The following is a 26721-nucleotide window of genomic DNA, read 5'->3' on the forward strand; positions in this document are numbered from 1 at the left end:
GGGGGATATTAAGAAAAGGAAGGAGAATGCTTTTCATAGGTCGCGTAAAAAGCGACAGGGCGGTTCTGGTGCCCATTCTCCATGAATTTTCTCATATGGAATGTCAGGGGGCTCCGGAGCTCGGAGTCTCAACAAAGGCTACATGCCCACGTTAAAGATAAGAGAGTCAAGATCTTGGCTATTTTGGAACCCATGATTGATCTGGATGTTCGTTTTATGACTCGTCGTTTTGGTTTTTCTCGAGTTATATCGAACTCCTCGGGTCATATCTGGGTTTTCTTTGCGGAGGATGTCATGGTTGAGTGTCTTTTTGATCACACTCAATTCCTTCACTTCCGGGTTTCTGCTACTTTTTTGCCGACCACTGTCTTTTGTTCCTTTGTTTATGCTAAGTGTGACTACATTGAGCGCAGACAGCTTTGGAATTCTTTGCTTCAGGTTAAGCCTGCTCAGGGTCCTTGGCTTGTTGGTGGCGACTTTAATGTAGTCAGGAATTCGTCGGAGTGTTTGGGTTCTTCTGGTGGGCGGTTGCTTCCCATGGAAGAATTTAATCACTTTATTTTGGATTCTGGGTTAGTAGATGCTGGTTTTGAGGGGTCTTCGTTCACGTGGACGAACAAGACCATTTGGAAGCGTCTTGATCGGGTTTTTGTGTCTGTTGATTGGGGTGACCATTTTCATTCTATTCGTGTGGAGCACCTCATTCGTACGGTCTCTGACCATTGTCCTCTTTTTGTGTCAGTCCCGGTCTTTGCTAGTGGGCCGAGTTCTTTTCGCTTTCAGAGCATGTGGCTCAGGCACCATGGTTTTTTGCAGACGGTGAGGCTTAATTGGAATTTACCGTGTCATTTGAACGGTATGCCCCGTCTTTTTGTGAAGTTGAAGCGCCTCAAAAGCCATCTGAAGTGGTGGAATAAGAGTGTTTTTGGTGATCTTTTTGCCAAACTTGCTGAGGCGGAGCAGGCTGTCCGGATTGCTGAGGCAGATTGCGAGGCTGCTCCTTCGGATTTGCATTGGACTAGTTTGTCCAATTGCAATGCAGATCTTGCTAGGGTTACCGCCATGGAGGCGGATTTTTGGCGGCAAAAAGCCGCTTGTAGGTGGTTAGAGGATGGTGAGAGGAACACCAAACTCTTCCACAATATGGTCAAGAAAAAAAGGGTGGCTAATAAAATCTTTCGTATTTGGGATAATGGCTCTTGCATTACTTCCCCTGAGCTTATTCAGCAGTCTGGGGCCGCCTTTTTTCAAAACCTGCTTACTGGGGATCCTTTTGTGCTTTCTTGCCCGGATTTTTCTGATTTCCCCTTGGTGATCTCGGATTTGGAGAACGCAAATATTGCTGCCCCTCCTTCTTTGGAGGAGGTGCGGGCGACTGTTTTCTCCATTCACCGTGATAGTGTGGCGGGGCCTGATGGATTCTCTTCGGCCTTCTTTCAGCATTGCTGGGAGATTGTCCATCAGGATGTTTTTGATGCGGTCCTGGACTTCTTTCGGGGTAGTCCCTTGCCACAGGGGTTTACTGCCACCACGATCACATTGATTCCCAAAGTCATGGGAGCTCAGGCTTGGTCGGACTTTCGTCCTATCAGCTTGTGTAATGTGACTAATAAGATAATTTCCAAACTTTTATATTCTCGGCTGAAGGAGGTGGCGGAGAGGCTGGTTTCGTGGAATCAGAGTGGCTTTGTTCCAGGGCGGGTGATTTCGGATAATATCCTCCTTGCTCAAGAGCTCACTCATAGTCTTTCTCTCCCCACCCGTGGTGGCAATGTTATTTTGAAACTGGATATGGCTAAAGCTTATGATAGGGTCCAATGGTCTTTTCTGTTGGATGTCTTGAGGCATTATGGCTTTTCAGAGCAGGTAGTGTCGATGATATCTGCCTGCATTTCTCATTGCCAATTTTCAGTTAATATCAATGGTTCACTCACTGGATTCTTTGGATCCACTAGGGGTCTCCGGCAGGGCGACCCTTTGTCCCCACTTCTTTTCATTTTGGGGGCAGAGTACCTTTCGCGTGGTCTTGATCGTCTTTATCGTCAGTATCCTGCGATTCGGTTGTGATCTCCTTCTTTCCCACCTGGCCTATGCTGATGATGTCATTATTTTTGCCAATGGTGGGACTCGTGAGATGAACAGTCTCATGGATTTTTTGCATCACTATGAAAACTGCTCGGGGCAGTTGGTGAATGCAGTTAAGAGTGTCATTATTTTGCCTCCGAGGTGTTCTGGTCGTACTCGTTCCCGTCTCCTTCGTATCACTGGGTTTGGGGAGGGTTGTTTTCCTATCAAATACCTCAGAGTTCCTTTGTTTCGTGGGAATAGAGTTTGCTCTCTTTTTGATCCCCTTGTGCAGATGGTGAGTAAGAAGTTGGAGGGTTGGGAGCTTAAAACTCTTTCCCCGGGGAGCCGTATGACTCTCCTTAGGAGTGTCCTCCTTTCGGTTCCCATTTACATGTTCCAGGTAGTCCAGCCACCTCTGGCAGTTATGGAGAGGCTTGAGAATGTTTTCAATGGTTTCCTGTGGGGATCCAGATCCTTGGATAAGAAATGGCATTGGGCGAGGTGGTCTCGTGCATGTCTTCCTGTCTCTGAAGGGGGTCTTGGATTTCGCAGGCTCAAAGATATTGTGGATAGCTTCTCCATTAAATTATGGTTTCGTTTTCGTCAAGGTTCATCCCTATGGGCCAAATTCATGATGAGAAAATACTGCCAGTTGGTGCATCCAGCTTATGTTTCATCTGCTGGGTTCATTTCTCCCACTTGGCGTCGTTTGCTTAAGATTAGGGCTCGTGCTGAATCTGGCATTCGATGGAGAATTGGGGTGGGAGATGTTGCTTTTTGGGATGACATCTGGTGTGGGGATGTTCCCTTGTCTAGTCAGGTCCTGCTTAGGGGGGATCGGGGTGTCCGTGTTTCTCACTTTCTTTCAGATGGGGCTTGGGATTTTGACCTTCTCTGCTCAGTTGTCCCACCCTCTGTTGCTGAGACTATTACTCTGATCCCTATTGCATCGGGGGAGCCCGATTCGGCTATTTGGGTGCATAGTTCTGACGGTGTTTTTTCGCTGAAATCCGCATGGGAGCTTGTCCGCTTGAGAGACCAAGTTTCTGATATCTTCACTCCTTGCTGGGGCAGTTGGCTGAGGCCTACTATGTCTTTCTTCCTCTGGAGGTTTTGGCATCAATGGCTTCCAGTTGACGATGTGCTCCAGCGTCGTGGTTTCGAGCTGGCGTCTAAATGTCAGTGTTGTGAGATGCCTGAGACATTCACGCACATTTTCATTGATAGCCCTCTTGCCAGGTCTGTATGGCATTACTTTGGGGCTGTTTTTCATGTCCGTATTCCCCTTACCAGTGATTTCAGACTCTTCCTCAGTGCTTGGAAGAGGCATCCGGGGTGGACTCCTAGGGGCCACGTGAAGGAGTTTTTGCCTTTCATTGTTTTATGGTTTCTCTGGACGGCTCGTAACGATGCGAAACACCGTCATTTGCACATTTCCGCGGAGACTGTTAAGTCTCAGATTTTGTCTTATTTGCGCCTCGCTCACGCTGCGTCTACTGTTAAGCCCATGCACTGGCGGGGTGTTTTGCAGGCTGCGAGGGCTATGGGGATTTTTGTTCAGTTGCGTAGGGCTCGTAAACTGACGATTGTTCGTTGGTTGCGGCCGCCGTTCGGGTGTTTTAAATTGAATGTTGATGGGAGTTCGAGAGGTAGTCCTGGGGACTCTACTGTTGGTGGGGTTGTTCGTGACTCTTCTGGGCATGTGGTGGTTTCTTTCAGTGAGCTCATTGGAGTTGGGACCAATGTCCGGGCAGAATTATGGGCTATTTGGAGGGGTCTTCTCATTTCTTCTGATCTTCATCTCTTCCCTCTTTGGATTGAGACTGACTCCTGGATTTCCATTCTTTTACTTCGTTCTCGTCGGTGCTGCTGGGATCTTGAACATTTTGTTACACGGATTCTTTTGTTGATGAGGGGGCGATCTGTTCATTTATCGCATATTTACCGGGAAGGGAATTCTGTGGCGGATGCCTTGGCGGCGAGGGCTCATACTTTTAGGCAGTACACCTTAGAGTTAGGTCCTTCCCTACCTCCAGACATCTCCACCCTTGCTAGATCTGATCATTCTGGGCTTCCATACCTCAGAAACAGATCCTCTTAGCCATTTGCAGCCCCTTCTTCTTTTTTGGATCTCTTTCTTTATGGTCTCTGGCTCTATATCTATTTATATCTATATACATATATATATATATATATATATATTTTATTGCAGGTTAGTGTACTTGGAGGTTGTTTTTCACTTCCGTATGGTCTGTGCAAGTGGGTTCAGACACTTGCACATGATGTGTGTATTCTTGTTTGTTCTGAGTGGGTCTCTGCCCTATTTCTGTTGGTGCTTTCCTTTGGCACATTCATGGTTCCTGGAGGGCGTTTACTGCTGGTTCTCCTTGGCCGCCGTATCAGTTATTGTAGAGGTGTTTGCTGGATGTCATGGTGGATTCATGGGGTGCTTTCTAAAGGATCCTCTGCTTCTTATGACATGTTCGTCAGACTCCTACTTCATGGGATCGAGATCTCTGCTCTTTTGATTCAGATGCTAGATATCTTTTGTTCTGGCGGGATTGCGATCTATATACTACTCTGTGATCGCCATTATTGGACTCTCCAGGATGATAGCTCCGGGATGAGAGCTTTTGCATGGACTCTGCGATCATCTCGCCATTATCATTTTGTCTTCCTCAGCATGCGGTTCATAGCGCTTCTCCTTTTTTATTAGTTGTTGCCGCTTATTTGGTAGTCTTCTAGGGTTCGTTTTGCTTTTGTAATTCCTTCCCTAGGTTGCCTTGTATTTATGTTTCTACTGCTTTAGCCTTTTTGAGGAGGTTATGGTTTTATCCACCTCCTCTTTTAGGTTTTTTTTCTGTATTCTGTATTTTGTTACTGTTTATTTTGTGGATATATACAGGTAGGGGTCTGCCTAACCCCCCCGCATCCGGCGGTGTTTTCCGGAAAAAAAAAAAAAAAAAAAAAAAAAAAAAAAAAAAAAACCCTAAACCCTAAACAAAACCGAGACCCTTTTGCCCCCAAAAAATTTTCTCTGAAAAAACACATAGTAAAAGGTGAGAAAAAACACACTAAACCCGTCACTATTCACGCCTACACGCTGCCATGCCGCCGCCGCCGGTTCCCGGCCGGCCAACCACCCCACCTGAACCGCCTCCTCACGGCGACCACCCTGTCCAAGTTTCAGTCCAAATGAAGTCCGGTAACCCCTCTAATTTCACGACCGAAAACTCGCCATTTCCGTCCAAAATCGCGTCGTCGCCGTGCACTGTTCCTCCCGGCGCCAACTACCAACCATCTGACTCGCCTCGAGCAGACGGTTCCATTGGTACCAGCCCCACTATCAATAACTCAGTATTTTCACCGGAATCTTCGTCACAAGTTGCGCCAGCACTGTTCCCCGCGGCGGCGAGTTCTTCTCCGCTTCGTCCGGCCGATTCTGGTCACCATTTTCCACAACAAGCCCCGATCTGGAATCGTGAGGTCCAGACGATTCCACTGCCACAGGCCCCGTCGTCAACGGTGTTCCCCTCCGGCGACAATTTCAGATCTACTGATTTCCACCCTCAAACCCTAGCTTCGTCGGAATGTTTCTCAAATTACTCCGGCGTGGCGGTTCCTTTGGTTAATTCCTCTCTACCGTATACTCCTCATTCCATGGGCTCTCCAATCCTTCCATCAATTTCAGAAAATCCGCCGCCGATCAAAAAACCCCAAATCGGTGAGTTTCCGTCCACTTCACCGCCGATTTCAGGTACTGTTCCGGCCTATTTCTTCGATTCCTCTTTAGGCTATAATCGTCCAGTCATGGGTCGAGTTTTGCCACCTTCAATTTCAGGTTTCCGACCACCGGTCGGAAACCCCCAATTTCTAGGTCAAAATCGATTTTCCTCCCCTTCTTTGGTTCAATCGACCCCTCTTATGCCCGGTTCTAGTGGATTGAAGACCGGTTCTATGACCTCCTCGCCGTCGCCGATCTTCGGTACATCTCCGGTGGTCAACTCGCCGGTCAACTCGCCGGTCAACTCGCCGGTCAACAACTCAGGTTCGGCTTCTAAATCTGATTCTCGGGCGACTAAGACGTTTCCGGTGTCATTTAGGGATGCTCTGGCTCCTACTTCACCTCGCTCGGGGAGGAATGGCTTTGGAGATGTAGTGAATGCTATGGATGAAATGCCTCTGCCGACTCTTAAGGATGGGAAACCGGGTATTTTATTCCCGGATGAGGTAATGTCTTCTCTGACCGAACCTTTTAAGTTTTCTTTAGTTGGGAAGATTTCTGGTAATAGATCCTTAGTCCCTAACTCGAGTATTTCTGCGGCATTTGCTCGTTTGGGATTGAAGCGATCTTTTGATTTGAGATTCTTGCCTCGGGGTTTTCTGATCCTGTCACTTCAGTGTGAGGAGGATTATGCGTTCTTTTGGACGCGTGGGCAGATGATGGTTGGACCTCTCGGGATCCGTTTTTCCAAATGGACCCCGGAATTTAATCTTCAGGAAGAATCTCCCATTGCCCCGGTTTGGGTGCGTTTCCCGGGTTTGCCCATTCACCTGTTTAACAAGAAAAGCCTTTTTGCCCTTGCCAAGATTTTGGGCAACCCGGTGAAAATGGATGACTTTACTGCTAACTCCTCTCGGAGCGCTTTTGCTCGTGTCTGTGTGGAGTTGAATGTGTTGGAATCACCCGTTAAGCAAATTTGGGTGGGCTGGGGTGATCATACTCAGGAGATTGATGTTGTCTATGAGAAAATCCCTGGGTATTGCTTGGATTGCAAAATGTTGGGTCATTCGACAGATGTTTGCTATTCACATGGGAAAAATCCAAAACCTGCTCGATCCAAGCCTACTGATCGAGACCCTCCTCAGCCACAGGCCCCTCCTGCTCCGGCACCTCCTCAGGGTGCTGTTCCTGTCATTGTCCCGGGACCACTGCCCCAGCTTCATGTCAATGGCCATGGTCCCCGACGTAGACAGAGGCGGAGGCCTGTTCGTCAGGCTCTCCCGAGGGATGATCCTCTTGCTTCGAACTCTTTTGGAGTTCTTTCCCATTTGCAGGAGACAGAGGTAGGCTCTGAGGAGCTTGGATTAGGTGTTCCTGATCCCTCTGTCGTTTTGAGTTCTCATCAGGAGGCCCCTATTTCTGACCGTCCTGAGGTCACGGTGGCTGAGGACGATGAGAGTGTCCCTTTTGTGGACTGCGTGGATGATCTTGGATCTCCACGCCCGGACGTGGTGCCTGTGTTTGCCTCCACGGAGGTATGTATTGAAAATCATAGCAGTCACTCGGTCCCATCTTTTCCTGCATCCCCTGCTGATGCCACTTCTATGCTGGACGAGTTGATTGCTCGACAGTGACCCCCTATTCTTGAGATGATTCCCAGTCACATGTCGGCTGATGATCCTGATCAGGATTTTGATCGACATTCTGTGTCTGGGGTTAGCTGTGGGTCTGAGTGTAGTATTCTGGACACTGACATGTCCAATCCCAGAAAAAGACCACAGGATGATGGTCGGCGATCGCGTAAAAAGCGATCGGATCCTTCTTCCACCCGTTCCCCATGAATTGCTTAATCTGGAATATCCGGGGACTTCGAGGTTCGGAGTCCCAGCAGAGGCTTCATGCCTTTGTGAAGGAGAAACAGATTAAGGTTTTGGCTGTTTTGGAGCCCATGATTGATCTGGATCCGAGATTCATGACTCGCCGTTTGGGGTTTTCTGGAGTCATCTCTAATCTCTCCGGTCATATCTGGGTTTTTTTTGCTGCTGATGTGAGGGCGGAGTGTGTTTTTGATCATGCTCAGTTCCTTCACATCAAAGTCTCTGCCTCTTTCTTGCCGACAGAGATATTTTGTTCTTTTGTCTATGCTAGATGTGATTATGTTCAGCGTAGGGAGCTTTGGGCTTCTTTGCTTTTGGTTAAGCCTGTTTTGGGTCCCTGGCTGGTTGGGGGCGACTTTAATGTCGTTAGGGATGCGTCTGAGTGTTTGGGCTCCCGTGGTGGTAGGTTGCTACCCATGGAGGAGTTCAACACTTTTATTCTTGATTCTGGCCTGATCGATGCTGGTTTTGAGGGGTCTTCGTTCACTTGGACGAATAAGACCATTTGGAAGCGGTTGGACAGGATCTTGGTTTCTGTTGATTGGGGAGATCATTTCAGCTCGATTCGGGTTGAACATCTCGCTCGTACTGTCTCGGATCACTGTCCGCTTTTGGTTACCGCTCCTGTTTTTGCCCGTGGGCCGAGCTCGTTTCGCTTCCAGCGTATGTGGGTTAGGCACCATGGTTTTTTGCAGACTGTGAGGCTTAATTGGAATCTGCCTTGCAGTCTGAGCGGCATGCCTCGGCTTTTTGCCAAGATGAAGCGTCTCAAGCATCACCTCCGGTGGTGGAATCGGGATGTTTTTGGTAACATCTTTGATAGACTCACTGAGGCCGAGAGGGCTGTTCGTTCAGCCGAGGCTGTGTGTGAGACCGACCCTTCTGACGTGAATTGGACTTCGTTGTCCGATCGCAATGAGGATCTGGCCCGTATCACCGCCATGGAGGCGGATTTTTGGAAACAGAAAGCGGCTTGCCATTGGCTTGAGGATGGTGAGCGGAACACCAGACTCTTCCATAATATGGTGAGGAAAAAGCGCGTTGCGAATAAAATTTTCCGCATATGGGAGAATGGGGTCTGCCTGACGTCTCAGGATTTGATTCAGCAGTCAGGAGCCTTGTTTTTCCAGGATCTTCTTACCGGGGAGCCCTCTGCGCTCGATTGCCCTGATTTTTCGGGTTTTCCCTCGGTTATCTCTGACGTGGAGAGTGATGGTTTTGCTGCGATTCCCTCTTTGGAGGAGGTCCGCGCGACCGTCTTCTCCATTCACCCTGATAGCGTTGCTGGCCCTGATGGATTTTCTTCGGCGTTCTTTCAGCATTGCTGGGAGATTGTCCATCAGGATGTTTTTGGTGCTGTTCTTGATTTTTTTCAGGGATCTCTTATGCCTCAGGGTTTTACCGCCACCACGATCACTCTAATTCCCAAAGTCGAGGGTGCACGCGCCTGGTCGGACTTCCGTCCGATCAGTCTGTGCAATGTCACGAACAAAATCATCTCGAAGCTGTTGTACTCTCGGTTGAGGGATGTGGTGGAGAGACTTGTTTCCCCGAATCAGAGTGGCTTCGTTCCGGGTCGGATGATCTCTGATAATATTCTTCTTGCCCAGGAGCTCACTCACAGCATTACTCTCCCCACTCGTGGTGGTAATGTCATCTTGAAGTTGGATATGGCCAAGGCCTATGATAGGGTCCAGTGGTCTTTCCTCTTTGATGTTTTGAGACATTTTGGTTTTTCTGAGCGTGTTGTGGCTTTGGTCTCGGCCTGTATTTCCCATTGTCATTTCTCCGTGAACATTAATGGCTCTCTATCGGGGTTTTTTGGTTCCACCAGAGGCCTCCGGCAGGGCGATCCATTGTCTCCCCTTCTTTTCATTTTGGGGGCGGAGTATCTTTCTCGTGGCCTTGATCGACTCTACCTGCAGCATCCTGCGATTAGGTATCGGTCTGATTGTGATATTTTGATTTCCCACCTGGCTTACGCTGACGATGTCATTATTTTTTCCAGTGGTGGGTCTCGTGGTATGCAGCGCCTTGTTGATTTTCTGCATCACTACGAGAATTGTTCGGGGCAGCGTGTGAATGCTGCTAAGAGCTCTTTGATTTTGCCTCCGAGGTGCTCTGGGCGCCTCCGCTCCCGGCTTTTGCGAATCACCGGGTTCGCCGAGGGTCATCTGCCCCTCAAGTACCTCGGAGTTCCCCTTTATCGGGGTAATCGCACGTGCTCCCTTTTTGAGCCCCTCCTACAGTCTGTTCGTAGGAAGTTAGAGGGTTGGGAGATTCGGACCCTCTCCCCGGGTAGCCGTATGACCCTGATACGTAGCGTGCTCCTCTCCATGCCGATTTATCTGTTTCAGGTGGTTCAGCCACCTCTGGCTGTCATGGAGAAGCTTGAGCGAGCCTTCAATGCCTTCCTCTGGGGGTCGAGGCCCTTGGAAAGGAAGTGGCACTGGGCCCGGTGGTCCCGGGCTTGCCTCCCCGTGCTTGAGGGGGGCCTTGGATTCCGCAGATTGAAAGATCTCGTGGAATGTTTCTCTATAAAATTATGGTTCAGATTTCGGTAGGGCTCCTCTCTATGGGCGAGATTCCTTTTCCGGAAGTATTGCCGGCTGGATGCTCCTGCCTGTGTCCCCGCCCGTGCTTCTATTTCCCCCATTTGGCGTCGTCTCCTCAGGATCCGCCCTCGCGCGGAGCCTGGCATTCGTTGGCGTGTTGGTCTCGGAGATGTTTCCTTTTGGGATGACACTTGGTTTGGGGACGTTCCTTTGTCCTCCCGGTGTGTGGTCCGCGGGGGTCGTGATGTTCGGGTCTCTCATTTTCTGTCTGAGGGGTCCTGGGATTTTGATCGCCTTTGTGCGGTTGTTGCTCCTTCGGTTGCCGAGGAGATTGTTTTGATTCCTGTTCTTTCGGGAGACCCTGATATGGCACGATGGATCCATAGCTCCGATGGTGCTTTCTCTGTGAGATCTGCTTGGGAGCTGATTCGTCAGCGTGCTCCGTCTTCAGATATTTTCCGCCCGTGTTGGGGCAGTTGGTTGAGGCCTACCATGTCGTTCTTCCTTTGGAGATTCTGGCATCAGTGGCTCCCAGTTGATGAGGTGCTTCAGCGCCGGGGTTTTGCGTTAGCCTCGAGATGTCAGTGTTGTGATATGGCTGAGACATTCACACACATTTTTATTCGTAGCCCGGTTGCTCGGTCTGTCTGGCACTTCTTTGGTGCCGTGTTTCGGGTTCGTATTCCCGACACTGAGGATTTCAGTTTGTTCCTCAGTGCGTGGAAGAGAGATTTGGTCTGGTCCCGGGGGGGCCATGTGCGGGAGTTTCTCCCCTGCATCGTTCTGTGGTTCCTCTGGACTGCGCGGAACGATGCTAAGCACCGTCATCTCCCTGTTTCTGGGGAGACGGTGAAGTATCAGATTTTGTATTACCTGCGTCTTGCCCACTCTGCGCGTACTGTCAAGCCCAGACATTGGCTGGGTGTGTTTCATGTGGCGAGATTGCTGGGTATTTCGGTTGCTCTCCGCAGATTCCATAGGACGGCGATTGTTCGCTGGCTGCGACCGCCGTCCGGGTGTTTCAAGCTTAATGTGGATGGGAGCTCGCGTGGTACATCTGGGGACTCCTCTGCTGGTGGCGTTGTTCGGGATGATTCCGGGAGGGTTGTGCTCTCATTCAGCGAGTTCATCGGAGCTGGGTCTTCTCTCCGGGCTGAGCTTTGGGCGGTTTGGAGGGGTCTTCTCCTTTGTTCTGATCATTCTTTTTTCCCTCTTTGGATCGAGCTTGATTCTCTGACTTCTATTCAGCTCATTCGTTCCCGTCGATGTTGCTGGGGTCTTGATCACATGGTATCCAGGATTCTGGTCCTTTTGAGGGGGCGGTCTGTTCATATTTCGCATATATTCCGGGAGGGTAATTCGGTGGCTGATGCATTGGCGGCGAGGGCCCATACCCTTAGGCACTTTACCTTAGAGTTAGGTCCCTCCCTCCCTAGGCACATTTCCATACTTGTACGTTCGGATACCTCCGGACTCCCCTACCTGAGATATAGATGTTCTTAGCTGTTTGCAGCCCTTTCCTTCACTTGGATCCATTTCTTCGGTATATCTATATGTATATCTTTATTTTTTCTTTGCAGGTACTGTTCTGTTGGGGGTTTCTCTTTTTCCCCGGTTTGCCAGTCTGGTGTGAGTGGGCACAGACACTCGCACACTACATGTTTGGTCTCCTCGGGATTGTGTGGGCTCTTGCACTATCCCTATTGGTGTTTTTCTTGGCCCTCTCATATTCACTGGAGCGCTATCTCTATTTGTGCTTCTCTTTGGTCTATTTCTGGTCCCTGGCGGGCGTTTACTGCAGGCTCTCCTTGCCCGCCGTATCAGTTCTTTTACAGGAGTTTACTGGATGTCGTGGTGGTTCCAGGGATTATTTCCGGACGATCCTCTTCATTGTTATGATACCTTCGTCAGATTCATACTTCAGATGCTGGATCTTTTTTTGTTCTGGCTGGATTGCGATCTTCATTTTGCCTTTTATCGTCATTGTACAGTGATTTCCTGGCCAGCTCTTATTTTGACTGCCGGGATTCATACAGTTATCCGGTCTCAGATTAGAGTCGTTTTGACAGATTGGATTCTTCAGGGTGATGGCTCAGAGATGAGAGTTTCTTCTTGGATACCGCACTCATCTCCCAGTTATCATTTGGTCTTCCTCGCCGTGTTGACTCTTAGCGCTGCTCGTATTTGATTAGTTTTTGGCTCACTTTTGGTCGTAGTCTAGGGTTTTTTCGCTTTTGTATTTAGGTCCCTAGGCTACTTTGCATTTATGTTTCTACTGCTTTAGCCTTTTTGAGGAGGTCTTGGTATAGTCCCCCTCCTCTTTTAGGATTTTTTTCTGCTGTTACTTTTTATTTTGTGGTTATATACAGGTAGGGGTCTGCCTAACCCCCCCGCATCCGGCGGTGTTTTCCGGAAAAAAAAAAAAAAAAAAAAAAAAAAAAAAAAAAACCCTAAACCCTAAACCCTAAACCAAAACCATTCGCCCCCAAAACATTTTCTCACAAAGTGAATAGTGAAATAAAAAGCCAAAAAATCTCCAAATTTTCGCCTCACATGCCGGAGCCGGTTCCCGGCCGGTTCACCGGACCATCTGAACCGCCACGACGAGGCGATGCTGCTGTCAAACTTTCAAAGCAAACGGAGTCCGATTGCCCGACCAAAAGCTCATCCGAAAATCTGCAAATTCCGGCCAAAATCTCATCTCCGGCGATTTCAACTCCGTTTTTTACAAATGAGGTACCGTTGGATTCGTCTCGTCAAGGCGAGGCTACTGTGAAAATTTCAAGTCATTCAGAGTTGATTTGCCCGTCGGTCGGAAACGCCCAATTTGGCGAGTTGCGGCCGAGTCACCCATCGATTTCCGTCAAATTATCTCCTGTTTTGGCCGATTCTTCAACTTCTCTCACCGGTTCTAAGCTCCTCCCATCATCGCCGGCCGACGGTGGTCCTCCGGTGGTACCGTTCCAGGTTGACTCGGTCGAGTCACCCATTCAACCCATGCGGGTTGACTCGGCAGTAAGTCAATTGCCTTCTCCTATTCCCGTTGCTCCGGCAGTTGTTTCTCCTCGCTCTGTCCCTCCTGCGGTGTCTTTCAGGGATGTTTTGCGTCGTTCCTCTCCACCGTCGCAGGCTCAGGGTTTTGCTGATGTTGCTGCATCGATGGATGAGGTGCCCGCTCCGATTGTTCGAGATGGGATTCCCGGAATTTTGTTCCCGGATCAGGTTATTTCGTCCCTCTCTGCTTCTTTTAAGTTTGCTCTGGTAGGGCGTATCACTGGGAACCGGGGTTTGACTCCCAATTCTGATATATTATCTGCTTTCTCTTGTATTGGTTTGTTGGGTTCTCATACTGTTCGTTTTCTTCCTCGTGGGTATATGGTTCTCACCCTTTCCTGTGAGGAGGATTATTTGAGGTTTTGGACTCAGCCTCTTGTTTCGATTCGGTCTGTAGTGATTCGTTTCTCGAAATGGACTCCCGAATTCAAGTTTGAGGCGGATTCTCCTATTGCTCCTGTTTGGGTCAGATTTATTGATTTGCCATTGCATCTTTATGCTAAACAGAGCTTGTTTCCTATTGCTAAGATTTTAGGTAATCCAGTTAAGATTGATGAGATTACCGCTGATGGGACTAGAGGATCTTTTGCTAGAGTTTGTGTTGAGATTGATGTTCTTCAGGCTCGTCCGGAGCGTATCTGGGTGGGTTGGGGTGATCATAGTCAGGTTGTGGAGGTGGTCTATGAGCAAGTTCCCCATTATTGTTCTCATTGCCAGTTGTTGGGCCATTCACTTGATTTTTGCTCTCGTAATGGAAAGTCTTCTCGCCCGCGCCGGACCCGACCTCATGGTAAGGGTGTTGCATCGGATTCCCCGCTTCCGGCTCCTTCCGAGCAGCCTCAGGGTGTTGCGTCTGATCCGCCACAGTCCGGTGATACTGATTTTATAGGACATGTTTCCAAGCGTCCCCGACGCCGACCTGTTGTGAGGAAAGATCCGGCTCGGCCCATTTCGACGAAGAATTACTATGAGATACTGCAAGATTTACCCACTGCTTCAGGTCCTGGTGAGACTTCGGGTACCGTTAAACCCCGTCCCCAGAGGTTTAAGTCCCTTCTTAGTAAGCTTGCGGCAGAGCAGAATGCTGCGGTGAGTAGTCTGTCTCACGATGATTTGGATCCGATTATCTCGTCTCAGGCCACGGATATCGTTGAGATGGCATCTACTTCTGGAGCAGTTGTTACTGCACCTGTGGTTGTTACTGTTCCGGTTGTTGAGATTGCCCCTGTTGTTCCGGATCCTGTGGGTGATACTCCTGTTTCTACTGCTCTGCCAGAGTTTGAGATGGGTTCAGTGAGTGAAGGATGTTTATCTCTACCACTTCCGGGCCGTACGCGATCTCAGCAGCGGCGTTATTATAGGCAGAAGGCGGCTCAGGCGAGTTTGCCCTATGGGCGACCTCTTGATCCAGGCTGATTTCGTTTTCCGCATTTTTGGCGGTATGTGGTGGGCGTTCACTGCAGAGTTCTCCTTGCTCACCATTTTGTTCTATTTGTGTGATGTATTCCGGGGCACTCGCTGGTTTGTTTGTATTTTGTTGTGCTTTATTTCCGGTTGCCCTGTTGTAGTATGTCTTTATTTCTGTTTTTATGTTATGATTGTGATATAGCCTTTCCGGAGGTCTTGGTCTAGTCCCCCTCCGTTAGGTTTTATTTGTTAATAAATAAACTTTTTAGCAAAAAAAAAAAAAAAAAAAACCCTAAACCCTAAACCCTAAACCCTAAACCCTAAACCCAAAACCCTAAACCCTAAACCAAAACCAAACCATTTGCCCCCAAAAAAATTTTCTCTGAAAAAACACACAGTAAAAGGTGAGAAAACACACACTAAACCCGTCACTATTCACGCCCTACCCACCGCCATGCCACCGCCGCCGGATCCCGGCCGGCCAACCACCCCATCTGAACCGCCACCTCACGACGACCCTCCCTACCAAATTTCAGCTCAAATGGAGTCCGATTACCCACTCATTTCTCCGGTCAAAATCGCGGCGGTTTCTTCCCCGTCGTCGGCGCCGGCAACCGTTGCTCCTCCTGGTACGGGCCATACATCATTCTCTTCGCCTCACCCTCCCCTTTCATTTCCGGCACCTGCGCGACCGTCCAGTTTCCCCGTTCCGGCGTCATCTCCGTTCAAAGCTCCGCAGTTACTGTTCACTGCGCAGCCGTCGCTTGTTTCGTCGATTCCGGCCAACTCCGACATCCAATGTTCCATCCCGACCCCGATCTGTGACCCTCTCGTCCAGACGATTCCAATGGTTCAGGAATCACTCCAATCGGAGTTCAAATCAGCCGTGAATTTCAGATCTAAGAACACGCCGTTCGACGCCTCACTGCCGTCTTTCTCACCGCCGATTTCAGGCACTATTCCGGCTTCTTTCTTCAATTCCTCTTTAGGGGTTGATCGTCCAGGTATGGGTCGCATTTTGCCATCTTCAATTTCTGGTTTCCGGCCACCGGTCGGAAACGCCCAATTCGTAGGGCAAAATCGAGTTTCTTCACATCCTTTGGTTAAATCGGACCCTCCAATGCCCGAGTCTGCACGAATTGGTCCCGGTTCTGGACTCCCCTCACCGTCGCCGGTCCATGGTGGTGCTCCGGTAGGTGACTCACGAGTCAACTCGGTCGAGTCGAATCACCGTGAAGGACGAGTTGACTCGGCAGTCAACCCTTGTGCTGAAACGGTCAAACCAGGTACGCGTGTTCCTATTCCGCTTACTGTCTCATTTCGTGATATCCTGACTCCACCATCCCCTCGGACGGCCAAAAAAAGCTTTGATGAGTTGCACAACTCTATGAATGACATGCCTGTGCCGACTCTTCGAAATGGAAAACCGGGTATTCTCTTCCCGGATGAGGTTATTTCTACCCTCGCAGAACCTTTCAAATTTGCTTTGGTTGGAAAAATTTCAGGGAATCGATCTCTAGTTCCAAATTCTGGTATTTCTGCGGCTTTTGCTAAATTGGGGCTAGTTAGATCTTTTGACTTAAAGTTCATGCCTCGGGGTTTTCTTGTTCTCACTCTTGCTTGTGAAGAAGACTATGCGTTCTTTTGGACCAAGGGGGTTATGCAGGTTGGACCTCTGTCGGTCCGCTTCTCTAAGTGGACGCCAGAGTTTAATCTTCAGGAGGAGTCACCCATTGCCCCAGTTTGGATCCGCTTCCCGGGTCTTCCCCTTCATTTGTTTTCTAAGCAAAGTCTCTTTGCTTTGGCCAAAATTGTGGGGAAACCGGTGAAGATGGATGATCATACTGCAGATTCTTCTCGAGGCGCTTTTGCTCGCGTCTGTGTTGAAATTAATGTGCTCGAACCGCCAGTCAAAGAGATTTGGGTGGGTTGGGGTGATCATGCTCAAGAAATTGAAGTCATTTATGAGCGAATCCCCGGGTACTGCATGGATTGCAAAATGCTGGGTCATTCGACCAGTGTTTGTTATTCCCATGGAAAAAATCCCAAACCTGTTCGTCCTAAGCCTGCTGACCGTGCTTCTGGCCAGTCTCCCCCATCTACAGAGTCTGCCCCTCCAGGGGGTGTTAATTCTGGTTTTAATTTGGGGACCCAGCCTCAGCTTCAGAAAACTGGCACGGGTCCCAGACGTAGAGGGAGAAAGAGGCCAGTTCGGCAGGTTCTTCCAAGAAAGAATCCTCTTGAGTTGAATCCTTTTGAGGTGCTCTCGCATGGGCAGGACGCGGAGCCTGATCCTGTTGGATTAGATTGTGTTGATATGGACCCTCCATGTGGTCATCTGGAGGATGCCGGTGTTGGGTCTTCTGGAAAGGATCCTTTGGAGTCTGTTCTTGTTGAGGGTGTGATCCTCACTGATGAGGTTATTGATGGAGGGTTACAGTTGGATGATTGTGTGGATGGTATTGGGGTCCCGTCTACTAGTGAGTTGCCTGTGTTTGGTTCTCTGGGGCCTTGTACTTTGAATCACAGTAGTCATTCCATCCCCTCTGTTCCTTTGTCTCCTGATGATGCTTCCTCTACGGTAGAGGAATTGGTTGCCAGGCAGGGTCCTTCTGTCAGTGAGCTGGTCTTCCGGCTGGAATCTGCTGGAGATACTGATCAGGAATTCGATCGGCATTCTGAGTCGGGTGATGGCTGTAGGTCTGAAGGTCGTATTCTGGATGTTGATATGGGGGATATTAAGAAAAGGAAGGAGAATGCTTTTCATAGGTCGCGTAAAAAGCGACAGGGCGGTTCTGGTGCCCATTCTCCATGAATTTTCTCATATGGAATGTCAGGGGGCTCCGGAGCTCGGAGTCTCAACAAAGGCTACATGCCCACGTTAAAGATAAGAGAGTCAAGATCTTGGCTATTTTGGAACCCATGATTGATCTGGATGTTCGTTTTATGACTCGTCGTTTTGGTTTTTCTCGAGTTATATCGAACTCCTCGGGTCATATCTGGGTTTTCTTTGCGGAGGATGTCATGGTTGAGTGTCTTTTTGATCACACTCAATTCCTTCACTTCCGGGTTTCTGCTACTTTTTTGCCGACCACTGTCTTTTGTTCCTTTGTTTATGCTAAGTGTGACTACATTGAGCGCAGACAGCTTTGGAATTCTTTGCTTCAGGTTAAGCCTGCTCAGGGTCCTTGGCTTGTTGGTGGCGACTTTAATGTAGTCAGGAATTCGTCGGAGTGTTTGGGTTCTTCTGGTGGGCGGTTGCTTCCCATGGAAGAATTTAATCACTTTATTTTGGATTCTGGGTTAGTAGATGCTGGTTTTGAGGGGTCTTCGTTCACGTGGACGAACAAGACCATTTGGAAGCGTCTTGATCGGGTTTTTGTGTCTGTTGATTGGGGTGACCATTTTCATTCTATTCGTGTGGAGCACCTCATTCGTACGGTCTCTGACCATTGTCCTCTTTTTGTGTCAGTCCCGGTCTTTGCTAGTGGGCCGAGTTCTTTTCGCTTTCAGAGCATGTGGCTCAGGCACCATGGTTTTTTGCAGACGGTGAGGCTTAATTGGAATTTACCGTGTCATTTGAACGGTATGCCCCGTCTTTTTGTGAAGTTGAAGCGCCTCAAAAGCCATCTGAAGTGGTGGAATAAGAGTGTTTTTGGTGATCTTTTTGCCAAACTTGCTGAGGCGGAGCAGGCTGTCCGGATTGCTGAGGCAGATTGCGAGGCTGCTCCTTCGGATTTGCATTGGACTAGTTTGTCCAATTGCAATGCAGATCTTGCTAGGGTTACCGCCATGGAGGCGGATTTTTGGCGGCAAAAAGCCGCTTGTAGGTGGTTAGAGGATGGTGAGAGGAACACCAAACTCTTCCACAATATGGTCAAGAAAAAAAGGGTGGCTAATAAAATCTTTCGTATTTGGGATAATGGCTCTTGCATTACTTCCCCTGAGCTTATTCAGCAGTCTGGGGCCGCCTTTTTTCAAAACCTGCTTACTGGGGATCCTTTTGTGCTTTCTTGCCCGGATTTTTCTGATTTCCCCTTGGTGATCTCGGATTTGGAGAACGCAAATATTGCTGCCCCTCCTTCTTTGGAGGAGGTGCGGGCGACTGTTTTCTCCATTCACCGTGATAGTGTGGCGGGGCCTGATGGATTCTCTTCGGCCTTCTTTCAGCATTGCTGGGAGATTGTCCATCAGGATGTTTTTGATGCGGTCCTGGATTTCTTTCGGGGTAGTCCCTTGCCACAGGGGTTTACTGCCACCACGATCACATTGATTCCCAAAGTCATGGGAGCTCAGGCTTGGTCGGACTTTCGTCCTATCAGCTTGTGTAATGTGACTAATAAGATAATTTCCAAACTTTTATATTCTCGGCTGAAGGAGGTGGCGGAGAGGCTGGTTTCGTGGAATCAGAGTGGCTTTGTTCCAGGGCGGGTGATTTCGGATAATATCCTCCTTGCTCAAGAGCTCACTCATAGTCTTTCTCTCCCCACCCGTGGTGGCAATGTTATTTTGAAACTGGATATGGCTAAAGCTTATGATAGGGTCCAATGGTCTTTTCTGTTGGATGTCTTGAGGCATTATGGCTTTTCAGAGCAGGTAGTGTCGATGATATCTGCCTGCATTTCTCATTGCCAATTTTCAGTTAATATCAATGGTTCACTCACTGGATTCTTTGGATCCACTAGGGGTCTCCGGCAGGGCGACCCTTTGTCCCCACTTCTTTTCATTTTGGGGGCAGAGTACCTTTCGCGTGGTCTTGATCGTCTTTATCGTCAGTATCCTGCGATTCGGTTGTGATCTCCTTCTTTCCCACCTGGCCTATGCTGATGATGTCATTATTTTTGCCAATGGTGGGACTCGTGAGATGAACAGTCTCATGGATTTTTTGCATCACTATGAAAACTGCTCGGGGCAGTTGGTGAATGCAGTTAAGAGTGTCATTATTTTGCCTCCGAGGTGTTCTGGTCGTACTCGTTCCCGTCTCCTTCGTATCACTGGGTTTGGGGAGGGTTGTTTTCCTATCAAATACCTCGGAGTTCCTTTGTTTCGTGGGAATAGAGTTTGCTCTCTTTTTGATCCCCTTGTGCAGATGGTGAGTAAGAAGTTGGAGGGTTGGGAGCTTAAAACTCTTTCCCCGGGGAGCCGTATGACTCTCCTTAGGAGTGTCCTCCTTTCGGTTCCCATTTACATGTTCCAGGTAGTCCAGCCACCTCTGGCAGTTATGGAGAGGCTTGAGAATGTTTTCAATGGTTTCCTGTGGGGATCCAGATCCTTGGATAAGAAATGGCATTGGGCGAGGTGGTCTCGTGCATGTCTTCCTGTCTCTGAAGGGGGTCTTGGATTTCGCAGGCTCAAAGATATTGTGGATAGCTTCTCCATTAAATTATGGTTTCGTTTTCGTCAAGGTTCATCCCTATGGGCCAAATTCATGATGAGAAAATACTGCCAGTTGGTGCATCCAGCTTATGTTTCATCTGCTGGGTTCATTTCTCCCACTTGGCGTCGTTTGCTTAAGATTAGGGCTCGTGCTGAATCTGGCATTCGATGGAGAATTGGGGTGGGAGATGTTGCTTTTTGGGATGACATCTGGTGTGGGGATGTTCCCTTGTCTAGTCAGGTCCTGCTTAGGGGGGATCGGGGTGTCCGTGTTTCTCACTTTCTTTCAGATGGGGCTTGGGATTTTGACCTTCTCTGCTCAGTTGTCCCACCCTCTGTTGCTGAGACTATTACTCTGATCCCTATTGCATCGGGGGAGCCCGATTCAGCTATTTGGGTGCATAGTTCTGACGGTGTTTTTTCGCTGAAATCCGCATGGGAGCTTGTCCGCTTGAGAGACCAAGTTTCTGATATCTTCACTCCTTGCTGGGGCAGTTGGCTGAGGCCTACTATGTCTTTCTTCCTCTGGAGGTTTTGGCATCAATGGCTTCCAGTTGACGATGTGCTCCAGCGTCGTGGTTTCGAGCTGGCGTCTAAATGTCAGTGTTGTGAGATGCCTGAGACATTCACGCACATTTTCATTGATAGCCCTCTTGCCAGGTCTGTATGGCATTACTTTGGGGCTGTTTTTCATGTCCGTATTCCCCTTACCAGTGATTTCAGACTCTTCCTCAGTGCTTGGAAGAGGCATCCGGGGTGGACTCCTAGGGGCCACGTGAAGGAGTTTTTGCCTTTCATTGTTTTATGGTTTCTCTGGACGGCTCGTAACGATGCGAAACACCGTCATTTGCACATTTCCGCGGAGACTGTTAAGTCTCAGATTTTGTCTTATTTGCGCCTCGCTCACGCTGCGTCTACTGTTAAGCCCATGCACTGGCGGGGTGTTTTGCAGGCTGCGAGGGCTATGGGGATTTTTGTTCAGTTGCGTAGGGCTCGTAAACTGACGATTGTTCGTTGGTTGCGGCCGCCGTTCGGGTGTTTTAAATTGAATGTAGATGGGAGTTCGAGAGGTAGTCCTGGGGACTCTACTGTTGGTGGGGTTGTTCGTGACTCTTCTGGGCATGTGGTGGTTTCTTTCAGTGAGCTCATTGGAGTTGGGACCAATGTCCGGGCAGAATTATGGGCTATTTGGAGGGGTCTTCTCATTTCTTCTGATCTTCATCTCTTCCCTCTTTGGATTGAGACTGACTCTTGGATTTCCATTCTTTTACTTCGTTCTCGTCGGTGCTGCTGGGATCTTGAACATTTTGTTACACGGATTCTTTTGTTGATGAGGGGGCGATCTGTTCATTTATCGCATATTTACCGGGAAGGGAATTCTGTGGCGGATGCCTTGGCGGCGAGGGCTCATACTTTTAGGCAGTACACCTTAGAGTTAGGTCCTTCCCTACCTCCAGACATCTCCACCCTTGCTAGATCTGATCATTCTGGGCTTCCATACCTCAGAAACAGATCCTCTTAGCCATTTGCAGCCCCTTCTTCTTTTTTGGATCTCTTTCTTTATGGTCTCTGGATCTATATCTATTTATATCTATATACATATATATATATATATATATATATATTTTATTGCAGGTTAGTGTACTTGGAGGTTGTTTTTCACTTCCGTATGGTCTGTGCAAGTGGGTCCAGACACTTGCACATGATGTGTGTATTCTTGTTTGTTCTGAGTGGGTCTCTGCCCTATTTCTGTTGGTGCTTTCCTTTGGCACATTCATGGTTCCTGGAGGGCGTTTACTGCTGGTTCTCCTTGGCCGCCGTATCAGTTATTGTAGAGGTGTTTGCTGGATGTCATGGTGGATTCATGGGGTGCTTTCTAAAGGATCCTCTGCTTCTTATGACATGTTCGTCAGACTCCTACTTCATGGGATCGAGATCTCTGCTCTTTTGATTCAGATGCTAGATATCTTTTGTTCTGGCGGGATTGCGATCTATATACTACTCTGTGATCGCCATTATTGGACTCTCCAGGATGATAGCTCCGGGATGAGAGCTTTTGCATGGACTCTGCGATCATCTCGCCATTATCATTTTGTCTTCCTCAGCATGCGGTTCATAGCGCTTCTCCTTTTTTATTAGTTGTTGCCGCTTATTTGGTAGTCTTCTAGGGTTCGTTTTGCTTTTGTAATTCCTTCCCTAGGTTGCCTTGTATTTATGTTTCTACTGCTTTAGCCTTTTTGAGGAGGTTATGGTTTTATCCACCTCCTCTTTTAGGTTTTTTTTTCTGTATTCTGTATTTTGTTACTGTTTATTTTGTGGATATATACAGGTAGGGGTCTGCCTAACCCCCCCGCATCCGGCGGTGTTTTCCGGAAAAAAAAAAAAAAAAAAAACCCTAAACCCTAAACCCTAAACCCTAAAACCCTAAACCCTAAACCCTAAACCCTAAACCTTGTTAAAAAAAAAAAAAAAAACCCTAAACCCTAAACCCTAAACCCTAAACCCTAAACCCTAAGACCGAGCATTCACTATTTTACAAAAAAAAAAAAAAAAAAAAAACCCTAAACCCTAAACCCTAACCCTAAACCCTAAACCCTAAACCCTAAACCCCAAAACCCAAACCCCCAAAACCCCAAAACCCCAAACCCCAAACCCCAAACCCTAAACCCTAAACCCGAAACCCGAAACCCCAAACCCCAAACCCCAAACCCTAAACCAAAAACCCTAAACCCTGAAAAAATAATTTTCTCTGATGTGAATAGTGACCCAAAAAACCCCAAAATCGTCCAAAAAATCGCACACGTGTCGGCGCCGGTTTCTGGCCGGCCAATGGTGCCATCAGGTGCGCCTCGAAGAGACGAGGCTACTGTCAAAATATCAGGTCAATCGGAGCAAGTTTGCTTGGCCAATTGCACGTCCAAAAGTTCGAAAATAGCGCAAATTCCGGCGAATTCGATCGCCCCGGCTACCGCTCATCGTCCGGCCTCGATTATTACACCATTGGAATCGCCTACTCAAGTCGCACCTTGTGTCCAATTTTCAGATCAATCGGAGTCCGACAGCCACCCCAAATCGACCCGTAAAGTCGCGACGCCACTGTTCACCGCGCCGCCGTCTACGTTTTCGTCGATTCCGGCGGTTTCAGGTAATCTTTCTACGATCCAAGCCCCGATCTGTAATCCTCATGGAAAGGCGCTTCAACTAAACCAAGGCCCGTTACCTTTAAATCCCGGTAGTGGCCGGAATTTCAGATCTACTGATGAAGCTCATGTTGCGCCGGTTGTTTTCTCTAATTACTCCGGCGTTCGACCTCCGATATTCAATTCCTCTTTACCAAGTACTCAAAAAACCATGGGCAATCTAATGGTTCAATCAATTTCTGGAAATTCCATGCCAATCGGAAACGCCCAAATTTGTGGTGTTCGGCCGAGTCAAGCGTCAAAAATCGTCAATTTCGCCCCGTGTTTGACCGATTCTAAGTGTTTGGCCACCGGTTCTGTGGTCTCCTCCTCGTTATCGACCTTCGGCATTGCTCCGGTCAGCCACTCGCAGGTGAACTCGGTCGAGTCCCCGAGTCAACTCAGCGGCAGTGACACGGCAGTAGCTTCTTCTTCTGATGCTGTTCCGTTTGTTCTGGCGGGATCGGTCGTGGCTCCGGTCTCCACTCATATCTCCACGACGCTTCCATTGGTGTCTGTCTCGTCGTCTATTTCTTCCCCAGTGACTGGGCAGTTTAGATCTCAGGTGCGTTCCACAGTTCGTTCGCCTTCTCAGATGAAACTGCCGGCTCATGTGGAACAGTTAGGTACTATTATGCATAATGGAGTCGAAATACCTTTTGGTTTCTTTAAGTCGAGTGGATCACCATTGTCATCGACTGGTTCGTCTTCTTTGGTCACCAGTTATGTGCTCCCATCATCATCCCTGGTCGATAGTGGTGTTCAGGTGGTCACCTCGCCATCTTTGTCCGGGGGTCAACCGGTGGTCAAACCTTCTGGTTCTTCTGATCCTGTTGTTTCGACCACTGTTCCGGTTTCTACAGTCCCTTCTTTGGCTTCATTTCGAGATATCACTGCTCCTCCTCCAGCCAAATAGAGCTTTGCAGGGTTTGCTGACTTGTTGGGGGGGCCTGCTGAGCCGACTCTTGTTGATGGCATCCCGGGTATTTTATTCCCGGATCAGGTTATTTCTTCACTGTCAGTGCCTTTTAAATTTGCGTTGATTGGTCGTGTTACAGGGAACAGGGGTGTTACACCCAATAGTGCTATCCTGACTGCTTTTTCCCATTTTGGATTCATGGACTCGTTTACTGTGAAATTTCTTCCTCGAGGCTTTTTGGTTATTATTTTTTCTGTTGAGGAAGATTTTCTGAAGTTATGGTCTCAGAAGTTGGTTTCTATTGGGAAAGTTTCGATTCGTTTTTCCAAATGGACACCGGAGTTTAAGTTTGAGGCCGAGTCATCGATTACTCCGGTTTGGGTTCGGATTCTTGATTTACCTCTGCATTTATATGACAAGCAGTGTCTTTATCAGATCGGTAAGATTCTAGGGAACCCTCTTATGGTGGATGAGATTACAGCTGATGGTTCTCGAGGTTCTTTTGCCCGCATTTGCATTGAGATTGATGTGTTGCAACCTCGTCCGGATCAGATCTGGGTGGGGTGGGGTAGTTACAGACAGACTTTGAGGGTGGTCTATGAGACAGTCCCCTATTTTTGTACGGAATGCCTGATGTTAGGTCATTCTGTGCAGTGCTGTTCTCGTTCCGGTTACAAGTTTTCTTACGGCCGTTCCAAAGCTCAGGGGAAGCGGCCTCAGACTTCTTCGACTACTGATCTAGGGTCTTCGGGTCAGCTTCAGGGTGTTCCGCATGGCTCGGTTCCTTCTAGTGGCCCTGGTTCTGGGAGTGCTGTGCCAGGATGGGTTCAGCAGAGACGTAGGCGCCGCCAGGCTTCTAGTCAGGTTACTCCTCAGGCTCCTCCTTCGAGTAATCAGTTTGAGGTTCTTCACTCCATTACAGGAGATTCCTTCCAAGGCGATGGTTCTGGTGTTGGTTCATCTTCATGTCCATCATCTTCTTCTCATGCTTTAGAGGCTATTGTTGAGAATGTTCCATTGGTGCCTCAGGTTGTCGTGGCTCCGATGCATATTCCTCCCGCTATCTCTGTGGTTGTTACTTCCGTTATTGCAGGTGATGCTCATGGGTCTAGTTCTGGGGCAAGCTCTTCTCCGGTTGAAGTTGTTCCAGTTGTGACAGACCGATGATTGTTTCCACTTCTCCGGCACAGTTCGTTGTTCCTACAGCTTGTGGTCCCATTACTCCGTTTCAGATCGACCATGGGAGTGGTTCTCGAGAGGCTGATTTGACTCTTCCTCCTACTACTGCTTGTCAGTCCTTGCCACCAGGTCGTACGCGCTCTCAGAAGCGCCGGTTTACAGGACTCAGAAGAGTCAGGTGGGTTACCTTACGGGCGACCGCCTGATTCAGGTTGATATGTATTGCTGATATATTCAGGGGTGCCCCGTTGGTCTTTGCGTGTTTTTTGTTGTTGTCTGGGCTCTCTGTTGTAGTGTGTCTTTATTTTGCTATGATGTGATTACTGGATAAGCTTTTCGGAGGTCTTAGTCTAGTCCCCCTCCGATAGGTTTTATTTGTACTGCTCTTTTCGTTGTATATAGACTGGTAGGGGTCCGCCTAACCCCCCGCTTTCGGCGGTGTTTCTGTTAAAAAAAAAAAAAAAAAAAAAAAAAAACCCTAAACCCTAAACCCTAAACCCTAAAACCAAAAACCATTCGCCCCTAAAAAATTTTCTCTACAGTGAATAGTGTCCAAAAAAAAGTCAAAAATCGCCTAACATTCGCCCCTATGTCGGCGCCGGTTTCCGGCCGGTCAATAGTACCATCGGATGCGCCTCGGCAAGACAAGGTTACTGTGAAAATTTCAAGTCAATCGGAGCACGTTTGCTCGGCCAATTGCACGATCAAATGTCCGAAATTTGCGCAATTTCCGGCGAAATCTGTCGCGCCGGTAACCGTGCATCTTCCGGTATCAAGTGATATACCGTTGGAACCGTCTTCACCAGTCGATCCTCATGTCCAACTTTCAGGTCAATCGGAGTCTGTTTGCTTCCCCAAATCGACCGGCAAAGTCCCGACGGCACTGTTCACCGCGTCGCCGTCCACTTCTTCATCGATTACGGCCGTTTCTAGTGATGGTTTTCCGATCAAGACCCAGATCCGGAATCCCCATGATAAGGCGCTTCCAATGAGTCAAGGCCCATTACCAACAACGTCCGGTGGTGAACGGAATTTCAGATCTACGTTTGGCACCATTCAAACCCTAGGTGCGCCGGTTTCGTCTTCCAATTACTCCGGCGTCGGTGCTCCGATTATCAATTCCTCTTTACCGTATACTTTACAAGTCATGGGTAACTCCATGGTGCAATCAATTTCAGCAAATGTTGGTGCAATCAAAAACGCCCAAATTCATGGGTTTCAAGCGAGTTCGTCGCCGAGTTCTGCCCGGTTCAACACGTTTTCGGCCGTTTCAGGTGGTTTAGTGGCCGGTTCCTGTCCCTCCTCATCGTCACCGGCCTTTAGCTTTGCTCCGGTTGGAAACTCACCGGTGAAAGCGGTCGAGTCTCCGAGTCAACTCAACCGT

At 48.6% G+C, this 26721-nt stretch overlaps 2 protein-coding genes across 2 annotated transcripts; both read left to right on the top strand.

Moving 5' to 3' along the window:
• The first annotated feature begins 81 nt into the window (after positions 1 to 81).
• LOC142534426 (uncharacterized) lies at positions 82 to 4783 on the top strand. Its single transcript, XM_075641295.1, has 5 exons — positions 82 to 520; positions 743 to 1365; positions 1465 to 1701; positions 1913 to 3811; positions 4337 to 4783. The coding sequence occupies exons 1-5, from the start codon at positions 82 to 84 to the stop codon at positions 4781 to 4783; spliced, it is 3645 nt and encodes a 1214-aa protein (XP_075497410.1).
• A 12712-nt stretch (positions 4784 to 17495) lies between these two features.
• On the top strand, positions 17496 to 22199 carry LOC142534428 (uncharacterized). Its single transcript, XM_075641297.1, has 5 exons — positions 17496 to 17934; positions 18157 to 18779; positions 18879 to 19115; positions 19327 to 21225; positions 21753 to 22199. Exons 1-5 carry the CDS (start codon positions 17496 to 17498, stop codon positions 22197 to 22199), a joined length of 3645 nt encoding a protein of 1214 aa, XP_075497412.1.
• Positions 22200 to 26721: the final 4522 nt, after the last annotated feature.

This window comes from Primulina tabacum, unplaced genomic scaffold, assembly GCF_025594145.1.
Source record: "Primulina tabacum isolate GXHZ01 unplaced genomic scaffold, ASM2559414v2 Contig507, whole genome shotgun sequence".
Classification (NCBI taxonomy): domain Eukaryota; kingdom Viridiplantae; phylum Streptophyta; class Magnoliopsida; order Lamiales; family Gesneriaceae; genus Primulina; species Primulina tabacum.

What these genes read in the sequence shown, in the direction of transcription:
- LOC142534426 (XM_075641295.1), top strand. Translation starts at nt 82, where the DNA reads ATGAATTTTCTCATATGGAATGTCAGGGGGCTCCGGAGCTCGGAGTCT. An exon ending in CCCCTCCTTCTTTGGAGGAG is followed by an intron (nt 1,366 to 1,464) that starts GTGCGGGCGACT and finishes ATTGTCCATCAG; the next exon opens with GATGTTTTTGATGCGGTCCT. An exon ending in TCATTGGAGTTGGGACCAAT is followed by an intron (nt 3,812 to 4,336) that starts GTCCGGGCAGAA and finishes AAGTGGGTTCAG; the next exon opens with ACACTTGCACATGATGTGTG.
- LOC142534428 (XM_075641297.1), top strand. Translation starts at nt 17,496, where the DNA reads ATGAATTTTCTCATATGGAATGTCAGGGGGCTCCGGAGCTCGGAGTCT. An exon ending in GGAGTGTTTGGGTTCTTCTG is followed by an intron (nt 17,935 to 18,156) that starts GTGGGCGGTTGC and finishes TTTTTGTGTCAG; the next exon opens with TCCCGGTCTTTGCTAGTGGG. An exon ending in CCCCTCCTTCTTTGGAGGAG is followed by an intron (nt 18,780 to 18,878) that starts GTGCGGGCGACT and finishes ATTGTCCATCAG; the next exon opens with GATGTTTTTGATGCGGTCCT.